The sequence below is a fragment of the Protopterus annectens genome, chromosome 6.part0, assembly GCF_019279795.1.
Source record: "Protopterus annectens isolate FY-2018-M chromosome 6.part0, PAN1.0, whole genome shotgun sequence".
NCBI classification, from domain to species: Eukaryota; Metazoa; Chordata; order Ceratodontiformes; family Protopteridae; genus Protopterus; species Protopterus annectens.
The window spans coordinates 185,657,831-185,679,784 of record NC_056737.1 but is presented as its reverse complement, the minus strand read 5'-3'; the positions used below and the strand labels follow the sequence as shown (position 1 = coordinate 185,679,784).

Below are 21,954 nucleotides of genomic sequence, written 5' to 3'. Positions count from 1 at the left end.
CTGGGATGATCCCAGCACTGAAGTCACTAAATAATTGCATACATCTGAGTTTGAGTTTAAATCCTTCAGAAAATGTATCTTAACACAAACATTGTTGTTCTAGCACATTTCTAAGTTTAAATGAGAAAATATGTAAAAGCTGTCCCTGTTTCTGGGTCATTGTTACCATTATGTTGTGCTTTGTCCAGATTGAGAGCTATGATAACTTTGAGCCCTGGTGATCATTGTGGTATTCCACGCAAACCCACTAACCGACTATGCTCTGATGTAAACAGGTTTGCTATCTGTGTTGGTTTACACGGTTGCTTATTTATGTTTAAATGAGGCATGCAGTATGAATATGTAATTAGTGCTGCTGCTCACCACACGCACGTAAATACAGAGTTTACTGAATCCCAGGGTAAGAAATGCAAACCCAGAAATCTGCTTAACTCACACAGCACTGTATGGCACAATATGCCTGAACTTTCTTAAATAAGCCTTGAAATGAGTTATTTTCCCTTGAATAAATTTTATTTATTAATAGTTCCATACGTTCACAGGTAATTAACTTGTTTTAATTTCTGTAACTCAAAAAGAGGCTGCTTTATTTTCTCTATATAAACAGAGCTTTGAATATTAATGGAAATGTCTAACATACTGAAATAAAAAAAAAAAAATTACAAAAAAGCATTGTAAGAAGTACAGAGAAATTTGCCTTACCCACACAACAGTCAATGGCAGAGTCTGTTACGTGAGCTTTCCCAGACTAAATACCCAAATTACTTAACCTGGTTGAGATGCCCCTAATTTTGGCCCCAAGCAGGCATGACAATTGTCATAGGCTGGCTCCTTATAAAGGTCAGTGAGGTATAGAATAGTTGCGTAAAATCTTACCATGAACCAATGCACAAATAATAGAACAACTAATGAACGAAAAAAGCCAAACCAGGAGACCGCAGAAACCATCCACACTCGCTTAAACATAACCCAGACTTTAATGAATGCAAATAGTCACACAGGATTAAGTGCTTTCATCTTAAATTTCATCAGAATCACAATCACACAATTTACATGACATTAAATACCCTGCCCCAAATAATCACATGACCAACTTATTAAAAAACTTATATTAACAATGTGAATGTTTTGTAAAATAAAATTACATTAAAATTTTACCATAATTAAAAATCAAAAATATTTTACCGGTTAACTATTTTTAAACAGTATACGGTTTCAGTTTCAACCCACAGCTAATGGAAATACTATCATTTAATTGGGGGTGGGGATGGCATTCAATCTGACCTGCCAACACATTTCCCTTTCTTCAATCGGATCCCCTCCCCCCGGAATTTTTAACAATGTGTTATACTACAAAAAACAAAAAATGATGGTTGAGATAAAGCACCAGATGTTTAACTAAGGCATTTCCTGTATTCATTTTCATAGTTCATATAGTACTAGGCTAACTGCCCTTATAGGCCATTTTAAGCCTAGGCAATTACCCATTGTGAGAATCAAACCCTGCAATATGTGATTGTAAGGTAAACACCTTAACCATTATGCCAAACTCCCACTCGCATATTATTCATATCTGAAACATGTTCATATATTCTCTCCTTAAATTTTCTCTGGGTTTTACCCACATAAAAACAATTGCATTTCTGATGAGCAGTTATGTACACCACTACTTGGGAGTTGCAATTACAATGAAACTTGGAGTGAATTACTCTATAGTTGACCTCTGTTTTATCCCCATCAGTATATATTTACACATTATATGAACCACATTTGGACATTCCCATTTTTTTTCTTACAATACTGGGACATCCAATTGTCAAAATCCTCTTCCAAATTTTTTATTGCTCTCCCCCCTCCTATAAACTATTACTGGTTTATATCCAATTTTATTAATATCACTGAAACAAGAAAATATTGTCAAATTATTTGACATTCTCCTAGACAATATTCTTTAACAAAAAACAAATTGTGCTCTGTAGTAGACAAATTTCTGTTACAAGTCCTCTCTGACACAGATAAAGGTGGAATTTAACAGGGGTGTAATCTCCCCTTTTACTCTCTTGTTAATCACCTCTAAACTAACCAAAGATATTAATCCATTGGGGTATCCTCTTGCAAGTAACATTTCCTCTAGCTTCTTACATTCTAACAAACAAATGTCGTGTTTGGAAACCATTCAGGCCAAACTAATGCACTGACCTCTTACCAAGTCCCTTCTTTGATGCATAGGGTGGCTGTTTTCAAAATACAACAGACGATTACAGTAAATTGGTTTTCTATAAATGGAGCTAACCAAACACTGTTCATTATAATCCTTGGAAAGCCTGAAGTCAAGATAATTAATATTGTCGAAATCATGCAAATAAGTTGTTGTCTTTCGGCTTTTACATGTTAGGGGTCGCCACAGCGGAACTCCGGTCTGCTAATGACTGGCAGTAGATTTTTACTGTGCCGAGTTGCCAGCTTGATGCCCAACCTTCAACGAAGGCACGCCCATTCACACATGTCTTTCAGAATGCCACTCAACCGCAGGGAGGACATGCAGACTCCACACAGAAGGCACTCCCCGCAGAAATCATGCAAATAAGTAAACCTTAAAAAGGAGGTTCTTTTGTTCAAATACTCGATAAAACCACTAATCTCACTTTCAGGTTGATCCAACACGATAAAAATATCCAAAAATCAGAGATATATCTTCCAAGGCTTAACTGTAAATTTGTCAAATAAATATTGTCTTTCCCACTGGAAGAGGACAATACTGGCAAAAATGGAGGCAGCCCCCTTAATCTGGTATAAATGTTGTCCCTAATATCATGACTACTCACGCCACAAAATTCACAGAGAAAATCATGGAACCATTCAAGACCCGTGCCGTGTGGGATTACATTGAATAATTCAGCCACATCCACTGTAAGGAAAATAAAATTACTGGAAAACCTCATGTTCTTAATTTTCAGTAAATAGTCCCAAGAGTTTCTACACAAGTGGCCGAAAGAGTTTAAACAGTTCTTTCACATTGTGTCAACATATTTACCAAGGGGGGGGGTGTCTGACCTCCTAGCATATAGGTCTCATTGGTGGATCAGTGGTGCTTTTATGCATTTTGGGGATCCCAAATATACTAGGCACCACAGGTATTGCACATGAGGACAGTTGTACACTCCCAGACTTATCTCACCTTTATCCACCATATCTTATAACAAAAAATCAATCCTCCGATAAGCCAGGTATATATAATTAGGAGATGTTTCCTCATGCAATTCACTGTTGGACACACAACAATGCATTCTTTCAAGATAATTGTTCTTGCTCATCACAACCACCCCACCCCCTTGTCAGGTTTCTTCATCCTTAGTTCTTTGTTTTTAGCCAATTCAAGCAACAACTGGAACTCCTGGGTACTCAAATTACAATCACCTTTATCTGTGAAAGTCAACTTGTTTAAAAAACGAAATTTGAATTCCACCATTTTTTCAAAGAAGGGCAAGACCAAAGGTGGGGAATGCCTTGGTTTGTGGTTTTCGTGGTTTGGTGTTTCATTTTTTGGACTTCCTTGGAATGAAAATACTCCTTCAAACACACACTACCACTAACATCCTGCTTGTTATCAAAAATAAGATGAAAATTTAATTTTCTTAAATATACCTTTAAATCGATCAATAAATTATAAATTTTAAACCTTTGCAAGGGAACAAACATGCCTCCTCTACTCAAGTCAGCATGGTCGGTGGCACATGCATAGTCACTAAAGTTATACAAGTAAAAAAAATCACCTTTTTTGTTTTTCACCATGGCTGGCCCACGGTTGTTTAATATCTCCAGGTTGTTGAAAGAAACAGCATAATCCATAAAAAACTGGGTCTGTTAGGACCTCTGGTTCTGCTGAAAATACCGGTTCACCCTGTTCTGGCCATTGCATGCTCCTCTGTAAACGGGGTGGATCCTTCTGACATGCCAAACTGTTCACTAAGATCTGAAAATAAATCACTTATCCAAGTTGAGACCTAAACTCCCTGTAGGCCAATAGCTTTACTCTTTCACTGTAGCTAAATTCTGGAATGCCCTTCCACCTTCTCTATGGACTATAAATAATGCCCCGTCATTCAATAAATCACTCTACCAACATCTCTCCTCTCATTGGCTATGCCCTTGCACCATCCCCAATTCCTCAGTCACCTGATTACTAACCTGACTCAGCTCTGATACCCACACTCTTCTTTACTCCCTCTTGAGCATTCACCCTTAATAACAGCATAGTGTGCCTCACCCTGCCTCACATGGTGTGTAAAAATTGTGTAAGTGCAGATTATCATTATCTGTCTGATCTACTGAATACCTGCCAAGCACTCAAGTCTTCCATAAAATGTTGCTATACATTGTCTATGTTACTGTGTCACTTCTGACTCCTATATTATTCTATTGTATATTGTTAAATGCTGTTATTAACTCTCTAAATAATCTCTTAATTATGTACATTGTTTTTTTTTTTTTGTTTTTGGAGCTTTTCTCCCCGGTCCTCCCCTGAAAATGGGCTCATTTCAGCCCAATGGACTTTCCTGGTTAACAAAAGCAAATAAATAATAAATAAATGCCCTCTGATGCAAAGGGCGTTCAATTGTCATGCTCCTCCTCCTCAATGTCAAAACCCTGATCATTGGCTTCCTGGTACAGGGGTTACCTCCTATTGATGGAATTAGGCTTAGGTAGGCATGCCCCTCCAAATACTCAATATGGTCCCTTTCAAACTTTCTCCTTTCTTTTTTTGACATTGAAAATGTCCTTATCCACTCTTTAAAAAAATTTCCAGATAATCTGAATGATGATGGGAAAATAGGAAATCCTGAGTAATATGAGTCTAATTTGTTAGCTTCAGTCATAAGGGTATCTATTTCCCTTTGATTGTGTCTCACAAGATATTCAAGTAACTCACAGCCGTAATGATCAAATAAGCCCATCAATTCATTATACAGCTGGGACTCGGCAGTTATACCATTTGGAGACTTCCAAAAGTGTAATCCCTTAGGGATTCTTCTAACTTTCAAACATTCATGGAGATAGGAATTCTCCTACTGCAACTTCTGACACTTAAAAACAGTGTGACTATTTGCATTCATTAAAGTCTGGGTTACGTTTATACCAGCATGGACTTGGTTTCTGTTTCTCTTGGTTTGGCATTTTTGGTTATTTGAAATCTTACCATAACCGTAGATGTCTTTCTCTTCTATATTTATTTATTTATTTATTTGCAGTTGGTTAACCAGGATAGTCCATTGGGCCAAAATAACCCTTTTTCAATGGAGTCCTGGGGAGAAAAGCTCCAACACAGATTACACAAAGATTAGAGATTTACATTTCAAACAATTTCTGATTACAAGACACAAAATACTGAGGTTACAATCAAAAATACTAAAAAAACAAAATTACATTTTTTTTTCTTGTTGAGAGCATTGTTCAAGTAGGATTAGGAAGTGAGTAGATAGATGCAAAAGGCTTTCAGATTGGTAGGTATAATTAAGAAATTGATTACTTGCTTCAATAAAGAATGTATGAGATGAAAGACTGTAGAAGGTGGAGAATGATTATGTGAGATGGGAGCAGGAGCATTCCCATGTGGATGTTGGGTGGGAATGGAGTGATTTTTTTAAAGGTAGGGGGAGGCTAGTGATGGTACGAATGGAGGGAGTTCCATAAGCGTGCTAGGGAAAAGGACAGGAGGTTTTGTCCTGGGGGACTAAGGGGACTGTAGACTTCTATTAGGTTTTGATTAGTAGATCTGAGAAGTCTTTGTGTGTGGTGTATTTTAAAGGTAGTGGACAAGGGAGGGACAGAGGGATGGCTGAAAAATTAGTTTGTGTGCATAGGTGAGCTGAGTATAGGAGCGGTAGTTGGGAAGTTAAAGCCAATTTAGTTTGTGGAGTGGTGCACAGTGATGGGTTGAAGATTTGTTGCTAGTGGCAAATCTGGCTATTTTATTATAACAAGTGGATAGTTTTGTTATGAGATGATTATAGGTTTGTTAAAAGAGGGGCACCATAGAGAAGGGAGGGTAAGAGAAATGTGGTAGAGAGAGTGAGCTTGGTAGCTGGGGTGAGGTATCGCTTGTGTCGGTAGAGCAGGCCAAGTTTTTGGTGTTTTTTTTTAATGTTTAGTAGTAGATGGGAATCGAATTTAAGCTTGTCATCGATTTGAACTCCTAGTAGTTTGGTATCTGATACCAGTTCAAGTGGTGTGTTATTTTGACTGGTGATTGAGAATAGTTGTCTATCAAACTTATTGATTTTAGAGGGGGTAAATATCATTAGTTTTGATTTAGCTGCATTAAGTGCAAGATGGTTGTCTTTCATCCACTGTTCTGTGGTGGAGAAGGCATTTTGAGTCGACTTTAGGAGAGTTGGGATGGAAGAGGCAGCACAGATGATTATAAAATCATCTGCATATTGGATGATGTTAGCATAGTGGATAGAGCGGTAATAATCATTAATAAATATATTGAAGAGGAGGGGGCCTAATATGGAACCTTGTGGGACACCTGTGGGGGTGTTAAGGAAGGAGGTGGCTTTTTTCTACTTGATGGCTTGTTGCCTGTTGGAGAGATAGCTGGTGAACCAATTGAGAGTTGAAGGTGATAGGTTTAGCTTAGAAAGTTTAGTAAGTAGTAGGTTATGGGAGATAGTGTCAAAGGCCTTAGAGAGATCGAGTAGGATGGTAGAAACAGTGAGACCAGAATCTCTAGCTTTATTCACAGTTTCAAGGAACAATAGGAGGGCCATCGTAGTGCTATGATTGGGTCGGAATCCGTGTTGAGTAGGAGTTAGTAGGTTGTTGTCTAATAGATGGGGAAGGAGTTGAAGATGGATGCATTTCTCTCTAATTTTTGAAATAGGAGAAAGGATGGCGATGGGCCAGAAGTTGGTGATAGTATTATTACCCCCTTTGTGAAGGGGAATGATAAAAGCCTTTTTCCAGAGTTGTGGAACAAGACCTTCTTGTATAGAGCGGTTGATTAGGATACTGATTGGGAGGACGATGGCTTCAGCAGCTATGCTGAGGAAATATGAGGAAATGTCATCTAGCTTAGTATTTTGTGAAGGTATGTACAGAAGACCAGGCAGCTGCTTCCAGGATAGAACAGGTGTCTAAGACCTTAAAAAAGGCAAGAGAGGAAGACACAGCGCTGGTGGAATGTGCCCTAATAGGTGAGGGTAGATTCTTCTATGAGACGCAAAGCAAAAGGAAATGGTTTTGGAAATCCAAGTGGAAATGGTCTGCTTGGAAACAAGCTTGCCCAGGGCCCTTGGGTGATGGATAAAAAGGCAGCCAGATTTCCTAATTGGTTTGGTTTTATCCAAGTAATATCAGATTTGTCTGTGCACATCTAAAGTGTGTAGGATCCTCTCACTAGAGGACTTAGGAGAAGGGAAAAAAGTGGGAAGATTGATGGACTGATTGACAACTCATTTGCCACCTTGGGCATAAAGGAGGGATTCATGTGTAAAGATAACCCTGTGTCTGTGGAAAACAATGAAGGGAGAAGACTACTTCAGAGAGCCTGTAATTCAGAAACCCTTCTAGCAGAAGTAATGGCCATGAGAATAATTGTTTTCCAGGTGCAGTGTTGCAGAGAACAACAACTTGCAGGCTCAAAAGGGGCCAGGGTAAGTTTTTTTTTAACAAAATTAAGATCCCAAGGAGGAGAAACTGGTTTCCTTGATGGTCTAATATGAAGGATGCCTTTTAAGAAAAGTTTAACTTCCAACCTGGAAGCTAAAGGGGGAGATATAGGCAGACATGCTGATACAGTCCACTCTTCAATAATTCACACAGATAAGACTGAATAACTTTAACATCCACATGCAGTGGTTGTAAATCCTTTAAAATACACTCTATGGAAAACATTTTCCATTTAGAAATATAGGATTTCCTAGTAGTGAGTTTTCTGACTTCCTGTAGAACATGTAGCACATCCTCAATGAAAATATGTCTGAAGGGAATCAAAACCCTATCACCCACAGGGTCAGTTGAACAGTTGACATCTGTGGGTGTATTAGAGTTCCCTTGTCCTGTGTGAGTAGGTCCATTATGTGGGGTAACCTGTGGTGACTGTCCTTGGCTAAATGCAGAAGAATGGGGAACCAGTGCGGTCTTGGACAAAAGGGAGTCACCAACAAGATTTTTGGTTGCTCTAGTTGGATCTTCAACAGGACCTTTTGGAAAAGTGGGAAGGGGGAATGCATATAGAAACAGACCATTTCAAGAGAAGGACAGGGCATCTACCTTCCATGCCAGGCTATCAGGGACTCTGGCACAAAACTTGAAGTTGTCTGTTCATGGGGGAGGTGAAAATATCTACTGGGGTGTACCCCATCGATGGACCATGTCCAGAAACACATCCCTGTGTAACATCCAATAGTGGAACTGAGTCACCGACCTGCTCAATGTGTCTGGAAAATTTTGGGTTGAGAGTATGTAAACTGACTGGAGAGTGAGTTGACTGGGAAGCTAACTCTCAGGCCTGGAGAGCCAATCTGCACAGGAGATAGGACTTTGCCCCTCCCTGTTTGTTGACATACCAGAGGACAGTGGTATTGTCTGTAAACCATTTTAAGGCCCCTGGGAAAAGAAAGGGTTTGACAATTTGTAGAGTGGAAATCAGGGCTCTCATCTCCTTTATATTGATGTGCTCCCTCTTCTGAGTGGGAAGACCACTCATCTCTGACCCTCCATGAGGCTAGGGTTGCACCCCATCCCAGGTTTAAAGCATCAGTGTACAGCTCCTGAGTGGGAAGTGGGGGCTGCAAGGGTAAGCCTGGATTTCTTGAAACCTGCTGAATCCACCAGCATAACTCATTTTTCAGGCAGGGTAGAAGGGAAATAAACTCCAGAGGATATGAGTGTTGTACCCATAGTATTCTCAGGAACCACTGGAATTTCCTCTTGTGTAACTTGGCTAGTGGTAGCATGCTAATAGTGGATGCCATAAACCCCAAGAGGTGAAGAAACTCCCTGGCAGTTGGGGATTGCAGGTACAAGAGGGCCTTGGAAGTGGGACATTAGGGACATAACTTTTTCTGGTGGTAATGAAGCCAGCATCCTGTCTGATTGGATTCTGTATCCAAGGAAAATGTGGTCTTGGAAAGCAACCAGAGTAGATATTTGGTAGTTGATGGTGAATCCTGCAGCAGTGACACTGTGAAGAAGAGATTCTCCTGATGGGTCTCTGGAGTTTGAGCCTGGAGAAGATTGTCCAGGTATGGAAAAATTTGTATGTTCTCATGGGCGCCGGAACCAGAGAGCGAGGGGGGAGGGGAGCCCCTCCACTTTTGCAGATTACCTCCCAACTGTCCCATTCTTTGTTTGAATTATCTTCATTCTTGCGCTTTAGCTGACATAATCATGTGCGTGTTGACATCAGCTCATCAGGGCTACCAGCCTGTCAGTGTTGAGCTCACAGTGCACATAGGGTTTCTGGATGGTTTTAATTTTGCGAGCGGGAACGGACATTTTATTTAGCTGCTGCTGCTGCTGAAGGATGAATGGTTTATTTAGCTGCTGCTGAGGAATGGGTGGTTTATTCAGCGGTTCGGAAGCTGCCTAGGTGAAAATCCGAGGCTGGACTGGCTGTTTTTACTGGTAGACATTTTTTCAGAGTGTGTGTGTGTGTGTGTGTGTGTGTGTGTTTGTGAATGCCCCCAACAGAATACATCTGGTGGCTAGAGGTACTCAGGCTCAAACTCTGTACCTTGAGTACAGGTAAAAAGACCCTAAGGTCCCTAGCCACCATCACTTGTGAATTTTGCCTCAGTGGTAAAATAACCTTTTATTCTAGCAATTTTCTAAGGTTATAAAAATCAGTATTTGAAATGTGTCCCTATTTTGGAGCTGTATTCCCCCAAATATTTGCTTTATTCTGTAATTTTGTGCTAAGAGGTTGAGAGCTATGGTTAGGTGAGAACTGAATTCACTAAATTATATGATAGGCCATTTAAGTTTGTCTTACTGTCTTTCAAGAAACTGCTGGTTTAGCTTAGTGGTATGTTGCTCTGACTGTAGTACACAGGTTTCTGGGTTCAAGGCTTGGCAGTGAAATGCATGGTAGTAGCAACATTTTATGCAAGTAACTTTCCAAAATTATACAAGCAATGTTTACAATGTGTCCCTGGTTTTTGGCCTTTTGCCCCCCCCCACCACCACCAATTGAAAATAAGTTCAAGAAGCTGTGCAACATGCCTATGGCTTACACTGCTGTGATTCTGTATTTATAATATTGTGTGTAGAAGTAGACTGTTATCATGGAAATGTTCTGAATAGGGCAGTTTTCATTATTGGTGCATGCATTTTGCTTCATTGCCTACTGGAAAAAATGTTCAAACAAATTTAAAATGCAGTTGTGTGGGGAAGTAGACCTTTATGATGGAAATGTTCTGAATAGGGCAGTTTTGCCATTATTGGTTAATGCATTTTTGTTTCATTGCCTACTGGAAAAAATGTTTAAACAATAAGTTTAAAATGCACTCTAAGTTAATTCTAACAAGTGTGCTGTATTATACAAGGAATATAATTTAATACAATCAGGAAGGTGAATCAAGGAATGCATACATGTATGCATGGCCCTAAAAATGTGTTTGAAAACAACCCAGAGGAAAATGTGAAAGGCTCAAAATCATGGGCAAATTTTAAGCTTTACTCTTGTTACCAAAGCAATGCATGAAGGTAAAACAGTTCACACCACATTACCTTGACCTGGCCAAACCTTTTGACACAATCCCTTACTCAGGTGTAGTACAAAAGATGAATAATGTAGGAGCAAACACTTACATCGATCACCAGCTGCATTGCCAACTTGACTCACAAGGGTGCAGGAGATCAAAACAGGGGAAGAGACCTGTCACTAATGAAGTCCCCCAGGGTTCGGTGCGGAGACTTTTTCTGTTTGGCATATACATCTCAAAAGTAAAAGAAAATACCAAAGAGCTTTGGCCAGCTAAGTTTGAGATAACTGCAAGTTAGGAGAAGTTATTGAATCCCCAAATGACTTTACCATCATGCAGGAAAGTTTGTCCCAAATAATAACTGGTGTCAAAATCATGACAATGCCCTCTGAGAACTAATCCAATTGTTTGGCATTTGGGAACTTGTGTATACAGTGACCTAACTTTTGACCAACATGTGCCAGAGTCATAAGAAAGCATTTCTATATTGCACAGCTTATAAACAAATTGATTGTGACTAGATCTAGAGATGTTGTGGTCCCCCTTTACAAAGCTCTCATTATGTCAGTCATTTTGTATAATGCCCACTTTGGCATGTATCTGTCCAGTCCCATGCAGGAATTGGAATACCTTCAGAAATACCTTACTAAAAGGATACAAGTCGTAAACAATAGGTCTTGCATGGACCACCTCAAAGATTTATTACTATACTCTGTATCCTACAGAGTGCTTAGAGTTGACATGTCTGGCATACAAAGCATTCTCTAACATAATACAGATGGACCTACCGACATCAGCAAGTCAAATGGCATCAGAAATACTCAGTCCAGGTATCTAAACTGAATGTTGTGGAGAGATGGATATATATTACAGAGGCTACCACTGTTCCGAAACAGACTATCCATAAAAATAAAGCAAAGCTCATCCATCCATATTCAAATGCAACTTGGATCTAAGGATGGGTAATAGAAAATGTACTCCAGGATTTCACCTTATGCCACTAATTGAGGCAGTTCCTAAATGCTGCATCCCTTACATGGCCCCCTCAAATTATCTATGGTATGATCACAGTTGTTCTCACTAGGGCTAATATACAATTATCAGCCATGGGGATAGCTAAGACCAATCAGAAAATGTTAATTCAAGCACCAAAAGGGAATTGACTAAGCTTAAAATGTCCTCCAAGTGAACCTATGTTGTGGTAGCAAATAGTTATAAAAAAATTACCCTTTTTAGTTCACTAAGTGCCCCTGTCACCCCCCCCCCCCCCCAGTCTTTAACAGCTTCTGGCACCTATGTATGCTCTGTAGCCTGCAGAAGGCTATGACAGGAGCTAAGCATTTTGTGAAGACCCTCTGGGCTATAGACAATCCAAAGGGCAAGGCACAGAATTGAAAGTGTGAGGAAGCAATAGTAAAGTAAAGGTACTTTCTGAACTGAGGATGAATGAGAATATGAAGATAGGCATCCTTGATGTCCAAGGACACCATACACACCTGAGGAAGCATGGAGGAAGAAGAGTAGGTAAAGTTAACATTCGAAAGGTTGGAACTTTCAGGAAAGTGTTTAGATGGGATAGGTCTAGAATGGGTCTCAAAAGACCATCCTTCCTGGGGGACCAGGAATATCCTGGACTAACTGCCTTTTCCTACTTGGGAAGGCAGTACCTCCTGAATGGTGCCTGGAGAGACAAGACTGGAAATGACTTGGGGAAGTTCCTGTTGTTCCTTTGGAGGTTGTGCAATACCCCTGAAGGAAGGAAGGAGTCTTCCACACCATAAAGTATCTTTGAAGGATGATTGATAGGACCCAGGAGGTCCTGAGTTGTCTTTTCCAAGCAGAGAGAGGGAAAGGCAAAGGGAAAGAGGTGTTTGGGTGCCAGGAGGCAGGTAGTCACAGACTACCCGGCTTTGCCTGAAAGGGCTGTTTTTGAGCAGGAGTGGAAGTAGAATTAGATGAAAATTGTTTCCTAGTATCTCTTTTGCCCTTGAAGATGGGGACATGGAAGACTTCTTACAAAATGGATCTTGGGGTAGTGCCTCTGAAACCAAGAGTCCAGGGAAACAAAAATATGCTTCAGGTCTTGCACTCTGCTCTTTTCCTGAAAAGAGTTCTGCAGCAGAAGTACCAAATAATGCCTTGTTGTCCAGGAGAACATCCATGATTTTTGCCTTAATTTCATCAGGCAAAGGTCTGAGTCTGAGTCAGGAATCTCTCCTAAGAATTGACCCTGATGCAGCCCCTCTAGCTGATGCCTCCATGTCATCATAGCTACACTTTATGGAATGCTGTGTAACCTGAGCAGAGGAGTTAAGGATGGAGGAGAGCTTAGCCTTCGTGGGAAAGTGGGAAAGTCAGGGAGTACAGAAAGTAGCTAACCAGCATCCGAGAGGAGAGCCAAAGAATATTTGGCCATATGGATCTGGCAATTTATGGCTCTGAATGCCAAAGTAACTGATTTATAAACTTTCTTTCTTAGCCTCTCCATAATTTTCACTCTCCTTATCTGAAGGGAACAGGGAAGTGGAAGCCAGCATCTTGGAGGCCTTGTCAGCAGATACTAAAATTGTTGCAGGGTCTGCAGAGGGACATTTAAACAAAGAAAATTTGGAATCCTCTGGCACTTTATAAAACCTATCTGGCCTTTTGAGGGCAGGAGTTTGAGAGTCAGGACACTTAGAAGCTGCAGTGAAAGTATCGTTCGTTCATCTCTATTACAAATAATGAGAAGACTTTGGGTTTCATTCAGATGCTTTGATATATACAAACACATTGGGATGGATAGCAGCACCTTTAAATACGAAGTAAGTAACAAACAGAGCTTACATACATACATGTTCACATCTCAACTAAGTACAAAATGGCAGTCAGGCTCACATGTGCTCAGTATTTAGTGCAAGCCCTTTTATAGCTTCTTAAAGGTATATACACATGCATATTGATCTACAGAAAGCATCCAGGAAGGCTGGCAGAACAGGGGGTATGGCAGTCTGGGAAGGGGTGTCCATCTGCAACAGGTCATAATACCTTTTTTGGATGTCTGACACCTCAGAACAATCTCATTTGAAAAACTCTGTCATTTTAACTATAGTACCCCCAAAGGAGACATCCTCATCAGGGGAATCAGTTCCATTTGATTCTTCTGGGGAAGCATATCCCAAAGGAGAAGAAATTTGGGCTGAATAAGCCAAAGATTTATCCCCAGAAGATTCCTCTTCATTTGGAGAAAGCTACTCAGAATTCCTCTTTTGTGGTATAGAGGGAGGAAAGGAAGGAAAAGAGAGAGCTGAAGATAGTCTCAAAGCCATAAAGGCATTGAACAGCCCTTGGGAAAAGGCCTGCCAATCCGCCAGTTGTTCCCAAGGGCAAAGGGAAGCATGTTTTTTTCTTTTGAGGAACATCCATTTGGTGGATAGTGGATAGGACTGACGTCAGCCTATACTCAATATTCATAGGGACATCATCTCTGACAATGACCTGTGGAATGCCATGCAGGCCTTTGGTTACAATGAGCCAAGGTTCACCCCTACGTCTGGGATGGACGCTCACGTATCCCCCGAGGACGTGCTGGTAGGGTTCTTTACAGACTCGACAACAGTACCCATCGAAGGAATGCCTACCAACTCCATAACAGTCTCTGGGCCAACATCAGCCTCAGGAGAGAGAGGTCTGTAACTGAGGAAGCAGTGGGAAAATCAGGCATATATTTCTTGGCCTTAGTTTGCAGCTAATCTGAAGTGCCTGACACACCTTCCATATTGCGTGTGAGATGTTTAAGGTGCTGGTTTTCTAGGTATAAACAGAAGCTAAACAGTTATGCAGGATCTTGGGAACAAAGGCCTTGCAAATAGAGCTAGTAGTATGGTCGTGGTCAGGGCCATGGCAAAATAGACAAAGGTCATGAGAGTCCATATGTGGAATCTGCCATCCACACTGACACTTGCCCTTCCCAGCTGACGACCTCAAAAAAGCACAGTAGCAAAAAGATAAAAAAAAAAAAAAAAATGAGGCACTTATCTGAACAGGATTCACAACTTGTCTGATGTGTGATGACCACAGAAGACTATCTTATTGATGGCAGAAAAGTTCTGGGGATTGGTACGTGCCAATTATACCTAATGTCATTTTATTACTGACGTAGGATATGGGCTCTGTGTGATGTCACACATACCTTTACAGTAGCATTTAGACTTTTGTATACTGGCCAGGCATACGAGTCAGGCAGTGACGGACTCCCTTGTGTTTTGAATACTGCAACATATGAATAGTAGGACATGTCTCTCACTCAAAATGAAGCCACCAATTACTTTATTTCAGAGGTTGCAGAGCTGCAATGTTCATTTGACAGGCTTTCAGATCTGGCTGGATTTGATGTTAATCTCAGCTGTTTTACTGTTGCAGATGTTCTCCAATGCCATGGAATACAGGCTCAGTATGGTTTGCTCACTGTAATCAGAGAGACGTCTGCATGGATATATTTATATGGTCCTGGTTTTATTGAGTTTGACTTTCTTGATACACTAGATGCTTTTGTGAATACAGTCTACACAGTTTAAATGTGAGACTATATGTATGCTCACAGGGTGGGGCTGCTGTTGAATATTCTGGACATACTTGTACCTCTCATATTTAATTTGTCCTATTTATTGTGTCAAATTAGAGAATATTTTTTGGAAGCATAAGTTCTTGCATTGCATTCCAGTCTATAGTCTTGCAGTGCTTGCAAGAATTTATGTAATTCTATCTTTCCAGTAATTGGAAAATCTGAATTATACAATAAGAGCTCACTGCATTCAAAAACAAACATGTCAGTTGGACAAGCCCAACCCTTGTGCTTGTTGTAGATCGAGCATATGCCAACAGAAGAAACTCCAGCTGCTGGAGTACCATTGAGAGGCTAGACTTTCTATTGGAATATACGGAGACAGTGCAAAACAGAAGAAAAAAAAGATTTAATAAAGAAACAGAACTGTAGCTGATTTTCCTCATATTTCTGCACTGTCCCTCATAAAAATCTTGACAAAAAAATGCAATGAAAATTTTGTTTTCTCCATTGCTTCTCATGCGCACTGTACTGGTGTGCTGTGAAAGAGTGGGGACGCAAGTCCTATACACATGCAGTACATCAGTAAACAAGGAAGAATGTGGGGGAATGCTACAGAGCCATTATACAAAACCATTTAAGAAAGGTAAGCAATTTCTGTCTTAAATAATGCCACTGTATAATAACAATAACATATGAGTGGGTGTGGGTATATCAAGATTTATGCACTGTTGGCTTTGTTTAATCACTTAGACTTCCTCCTCTGATCAAACCATGACAACTGTGGGTAAATCCTGGTATACCCACACCCACTCATGAATTATTCTTAATATAACTGAATTCAAATCCTTGAATACGTTTTCCATTATGCGTTAGATAGTGCAGAACTCACAGTGAAAGGTATTTTTCCATTGTTCTTCAAAAATGCAGAATTTCCACTAAGGAAATCTGTCATAGACTCTCATCTTTGTGTATTAATCATCATGCATGTTTTAGAATAATCAAACACCAGTAGTAATTGTTCATAAGCTAGAGCTAGTCTGTTTCCAGAAAATGCTGTCCCTCCACTTTGCATGTCTGTAAATTCCTCCTATTCAGTGAAAATATGTATTTCAGTGGTTCCAGCCTGATATATTCTTAAGTTATAATTACAGAAACACATATGTCATATCCCTTGTTATATATTTTACCACAGGAACCATCAGAGTTGACCTTTAGCTATGCATCGCAGGACTATTGATAACCTTCTCAGTCAAGACTTCAAAGCTTTATCCACTCTTGCTTTGCAAATGTTAATAATCTACATTTGCAAAATCTAAGTTGGCACATCCTGGTTCGCCAAAATAATGATTTTCATTCCAGTACATCCAACAGCACTTTGTCATGCATATCCAACACTTGCACTAATTTGAATTCCTGTATTAAATGTTGGCTCGTGGATTTAATGTATTTCCAGTTTATCACTACTTTTCTGCAGCCACTTTCTCTGTGCAAAGCTGGGCCTTCACATTTTAGCGCAGCTAAATGCAAGCATTCATTTTGCCTTTTTTGTAGCATACTATAGCTGTTGTTTCAGTGAGCACAGCCAGGCACTTCTTTGTGTGCTCCCAGTCAGTCCATTCATTCTATTTTCAAAGAGGTGAGAGCTATTCCTTCCCATTTCATGGCCCGGACAAGAGTCCTGTAGCCTATTCATTCCTTGCTTGGGGTGACAGCCTTATGACATTTATTCACACAGGAGGCAAGGTTTGGGAATACAAAAGCAAGCTGTCATATAGTCCTGTGGGTTCCCCTTCCCAGGTCTAACTCCTCTCCTTATCAGCTGGTGGCTTTGATTAAAGACTCTCTGCTTTATTGAGCCTCCCTGGTTGTATCCCAGAGCTACCTCCAGCTTATGTGCAGCATGGGCCATGATGATCTGATATCTGCAATACCTCAACATGCCTGTTGGTGTTAGTGGTGCAGCAAACTGCACAGCCTCCTTTCTTACAGGATGAAATGTCCACTTGCAGTCTCCACATCACACCCTCCCCTTCCTTAACCATTTCAGTATCCAAATCGCTAGTCTGTTAGTTGTCTGTCCTAGCCAGGGCTTTCTTTTCTATGCTTGAGGGGCCAAGGCCATCTGTGAATGTCTGAAGCATCACAGTGATATTCTAAAAGCATTTCTAAGCAAACAATGCAGAAAATATTTGTTCAAGTACAGCAGATACTGTAGCATGTATATCACTTGCTTTTTAATCATTTATAGCCACAAAGAATTTTCTTTTTTTTTTTTTTACTTCTAACTGAAAATAATGGTATTTCAGTGTTTTTCACTTTTGTTCATCTTTCCATATAAATGTAGTACTTTTGTTAAGATTATTCTTGCCTTGTAACTGGACTTTACCACAGCATGTTAATTTTACATGCACACTTTTTTCAACCTCTTTATAATTAGTTATGTGAATCCACTATTATTCTGAGTAATGTCACAAACTTGTTTCTTTAAATAAATGATATTCACCCACAAAGAATGAGTAAATCTTTTTATGATACAGCCCACAGCTCCATAGTTAGTTTAAATTTGTCATTTCTTCCCAACTGAGCAACCGACATTCTCATCACCACTTTTTCTTGTTTGTCATATGGTTAGCAAAAATTCACACAGCCTTTAGTACCAAGATAAGAGCGCACACTTTGCATGTGGGTAGTGAACTTGTATACCATTTGTAGGAATGGTGCTTATGTGTACAGGTCTACGTAGTACATAGTGGCTGGAACAAATGATACATAAGCTGGGGATGACCTGCCACAATGACCATTTATCATGCTGCAGCATAAGATTGCATTGCAGTAAGGTCAGTCATGAGGCAGGCAGAACATATTTTCTTGCATGGGACAAGTAGATCATTCTGACCTGATACCATTATTTAGTTGAATTTACATGGTAGAGAATGGAAAGTTCAGCTGTGTGGGAACATGAAAAGCCCTTTATAACATTCATTAGCCAATAAATTATGCAGTATAGCAGGAATTGGCAGTGTCCATTTCTCCTTCAGGCTACTTCTCGATGTGTCCCCAGGTGGGGAGTCAAAAGCTCTCTTCCTACCCCATAGTACTCAAACTAGACTAGGTCTGGAATCTGCCAGCTGCATTTATTTGGTGACCGCTATTACTCTGTACACCTGAATGAATCTTACAGTTTCCACTAATTTCTGGACAGAGATGTGCATTGAGTTTGTTATAGATACAGTTTTATGTACTGAGCAGTAGCAGATGTTACCATGAGCTTAATTTTTTTACCCAACTATACAAAACTGTGTACCCCTTGTCTTCATCAAAAGAGCCAGTTAAACTTTTTCCCATGAAAGGAGTTGTCTTAGAATGATGTATCCCCCCTCCTTTTATCATCTGGTATTTTGGTGACCTGAATCTCTCTCTTGAACCCAAGTCACTGGCATTACATTTGGGAGTCTTCCCAACACACCCATGCGTATACACACACACACACCCACACTCATGCAATAGTGGCCTGGCTTTTAGCCATGGCAACTTGTCAGACTGTTTTGTTACTTGCAGGGTGACACGGATTATTCTCACTGCTCCCATTTTGAAGTACTGTCTTGTAAAACTGCAAAACATTTTCCAGGAGAGAGAGAGAAAATTATTTAAGAAATTACTTTGTAAACAGACTAGTGAGCAAAAGGGATTAGCTGTGAGCCTGACATCTATAGGCATCTGCTGAAAGAAACACACTAAAATCTTTATTATCTCTAGAACTTTTTCCATTGAAAATTGGATATCTGGAGGTATCAACTGAAGAACAAAGAACTATTTTGACAATCTTAAAAAAAAAAAAACTTAGCCGTTCAAGACTAACAATGTAATATGTGCATGATTACTCATTTGTCTGTATTTCTTAGAGAATCACATGGGCCTAACTATTTTCATGTTCTTTGTTAGCTGACTTTAGGGTGTCACGCTTGCTTAAGCTATAAAACAAACATAATGACTGCTGACGTATTTGTATCATAGCACCCAGAGCATGAGAAATGTTTGGCTTGTAAGCATATGTATTCATGGAGTACATTTATGAATAGATTAGGCCAAAATTTAGCCTGTGCTACATTTTAATAACAATAATAATAAAAAAAAACAGTCTTGGGTGCATCACAAATTTAAATCGGGTAATATAAGTGGAAGGCACAGTATCTTCAGAAAGATGAGTCTTTGCTAAATAAAATATGGTATTCATTCTTTATGGAAATTATAAATTACTGTAATATTTGCATTGGCTTAATAAATTGTCACTTGTGGCAACAAGCCTGTATCTCATTAAACCTATGAGGCCAAGAAAGGAATTCTTTATCTGTTCAGACATATTGATGCTTATCGGATCATGGCCACAGTCATAGTGCTGACCTTCGATTTCCATCTGTAGCACAAGAGATCCAGCTTCTGGAACAGCCATGGATTATCTGAGAGTTGGTCAGGGAGGAGGTCAGTAGTGCTATTGTCTTCATTGTATAGCTGGCTTATATTATGCATTATACCATACATTTTACATCCTCTTAACATTGTATGTTGAACATTCACTGTACATTGAACATCTGTTAAGAATGACATTTTCAATATCTGTGTATACTGAATAAGAATTTCTTTGTTTGATATTTATATTGTGTCTCTGGCCTGGGGTGCAACTGCAAAGGGGCCTTCTACCTGTCCACCAACCTGGTTAAGTGACAGATAAAAGGTGAGGCAGTAAGCAGGCACATACTGTCCTTCTGAATGGTGGTTGAAATGGTCACGGAGATGTAGCGGACTCTAAGGAAGTGAGAGAATCAGCGGATGATTAAATAATGTTAGAGGGGGAGGTAGGATGATTGTGGGGGTAAAGTTACAGTATTTGCATTTATGCAGCATTGGAATAAAATCAATACATGTTAAGGCATAGAGCACAACAGCAATCAGTTCTTCTTTCTGACCATTACTGTAGGTCGGCATACTTTGGTAAGCAGTCCCATCTTGCTAATATTCACCTATCTTAATATATGCAATAGCTGGCTAAGTATTTGTCTGGATGGGAGCCTGCTACCTAAAAGGAATACTTTATCAAAAAAAGTCTTCTCTGATAGATGACGCTCATTGCATGGAAGAAAACAGAGCCAGATAAAGATCCTATCAAAATGGAAGGCAGGAAAAGAATATTAATGCACATTGCCTTAAGTCTGTAATTTCCCTCCAGGTAAACACTGAGGGGGAGGGCCTTCATATCATTAGTATGATGCGGTACTAACATTTCAATGTGATTGTTAGGATGAAATGGCAGAGCTGCTTGAGCCTTATTTGTGAAAGTTGTTTTTTTTTTCTCAACAGACACTGCTCAGTGGAGTCAGGTTCCTAGTGGAGGCTTCAGCTGGGTATCACGGGCAGGACATGCCATGATAAACATAACCTCTGCCCACCTCACAGACTCTGACAAGGAGAATCCTGGGAAAAGAAATTGTTGCACTCTTCTTGTTTTTGGTGGATCAAACTGTGCTGGAACATTTTTTGATGATACTATAAAAATTCAGCTAGACCTAACAGAGAGAGAAGGTGAATTCAGCAATAGCAGCAGCAGTATTCAATGAAAAACATGAATGGAAGAAAGTATCTGTCAAGTGGTAGTTGTAAGACTGAAGCAGCGATGACAATACATAAGAAAACGAGCTTCACTTGTATTACTCACTTAAGCCTGACTCTTTACTAGTTGGGTCATGTATAGTTAGCGTCTTACTAAAAATGAACCATGCACTTTTATGTCTTTTGCAAGTTTTTGTATAAATATATATCTTTTAGTGTAGTTTTCAAATGTTTGTCTTTATAAAATCATTGAGATAACTTGAGCACTGAAGGTCTTTTCTAATGGGCAGCTTGGTGATGGGTCACACATACCTAATGTTTATGATGTTGGAAGGGAGCTAGAATGGATAAGCACTTTTACAGCACCATACCATAGAATATGTAAATTTCTTTGAATGTAGCAAACAAAATGTATTATCCTTACACCTACTTTTCAAGTGGAAATTTTTTTTTCTAATTCTACAAAGTGTTTCTTATTAGTTACATTAATATTGTTTGCACCTGATGTGCTTCGGAAAAATAAGCTCTTGGTCCACTTTATCCTCAATTTCTTGTGAGTGAATGAAATATTCCATTTCATTCAAATCAAATATTTCCGCTTTCCTTTGCTGTTTGTTACAAGGCAACCAGCTTTAAAGCAAGCCCCCCAAGACAGCATATTTTCTTGCCTTGGATCCATCAGTAATGATTTCTTTGAATAGCTATTTTGATGACAATGACTGTGTTGCTTGTATTTGTGTTTGTCACTATGTATAAATGGTTCTAATTTAATGTTACAATAAATGTTGTACATAGTTTTAACAGTGGATGTCATACTGAACCTTTTTGATGATTCCTCTTCTCCTGTGAGCAGATTATTTTATATTTATATATTACTTGCAAAGAGTCCCTGTTCATCATGTTCTCTTTAAGAAATGAATTCTGAATAGGACTTCCATATGAACTCTGGAATAATTTCACTCATGTCAGAGATACCTCATAAAATCCTCATGAGTAAGCGAAGACATGATTAACCTATTTTACAAAAATAGTCCACTTGTGAAGAGCCAGAATTATATCAGCTAGGCTTGGCTTGAGCAGCTGCTGAAATATCTA

General features: G+C 39.6%; 1 protein-coding gene across 1 annotated transcript in view; it reads left to right on the top strand.

The window, feature by feature from the left end:
* Positions 1-21,660, top strand: part of LOC122803797 (acyl-CoA-binding domain-containing protein 6-like) — a 291,434-nt gene extending 269,774 nt beyond the window's left edge. The window contains exon 7 of the mRNA XM_044073482.1: positions 20,611-21,660. Within this exon, the coding sequence (XP_043929417.1) occupies positions 20,611-20,867 (257 nt within the window). The 3' untranslated portion in view covers positions 20,868-21,660. The remainder of the gene's footprint in view (positions 1-20,610) is intronic.
* The last annotated feature ends 294 nt before the right edge of the window (positions 21,661-21,954 follow it).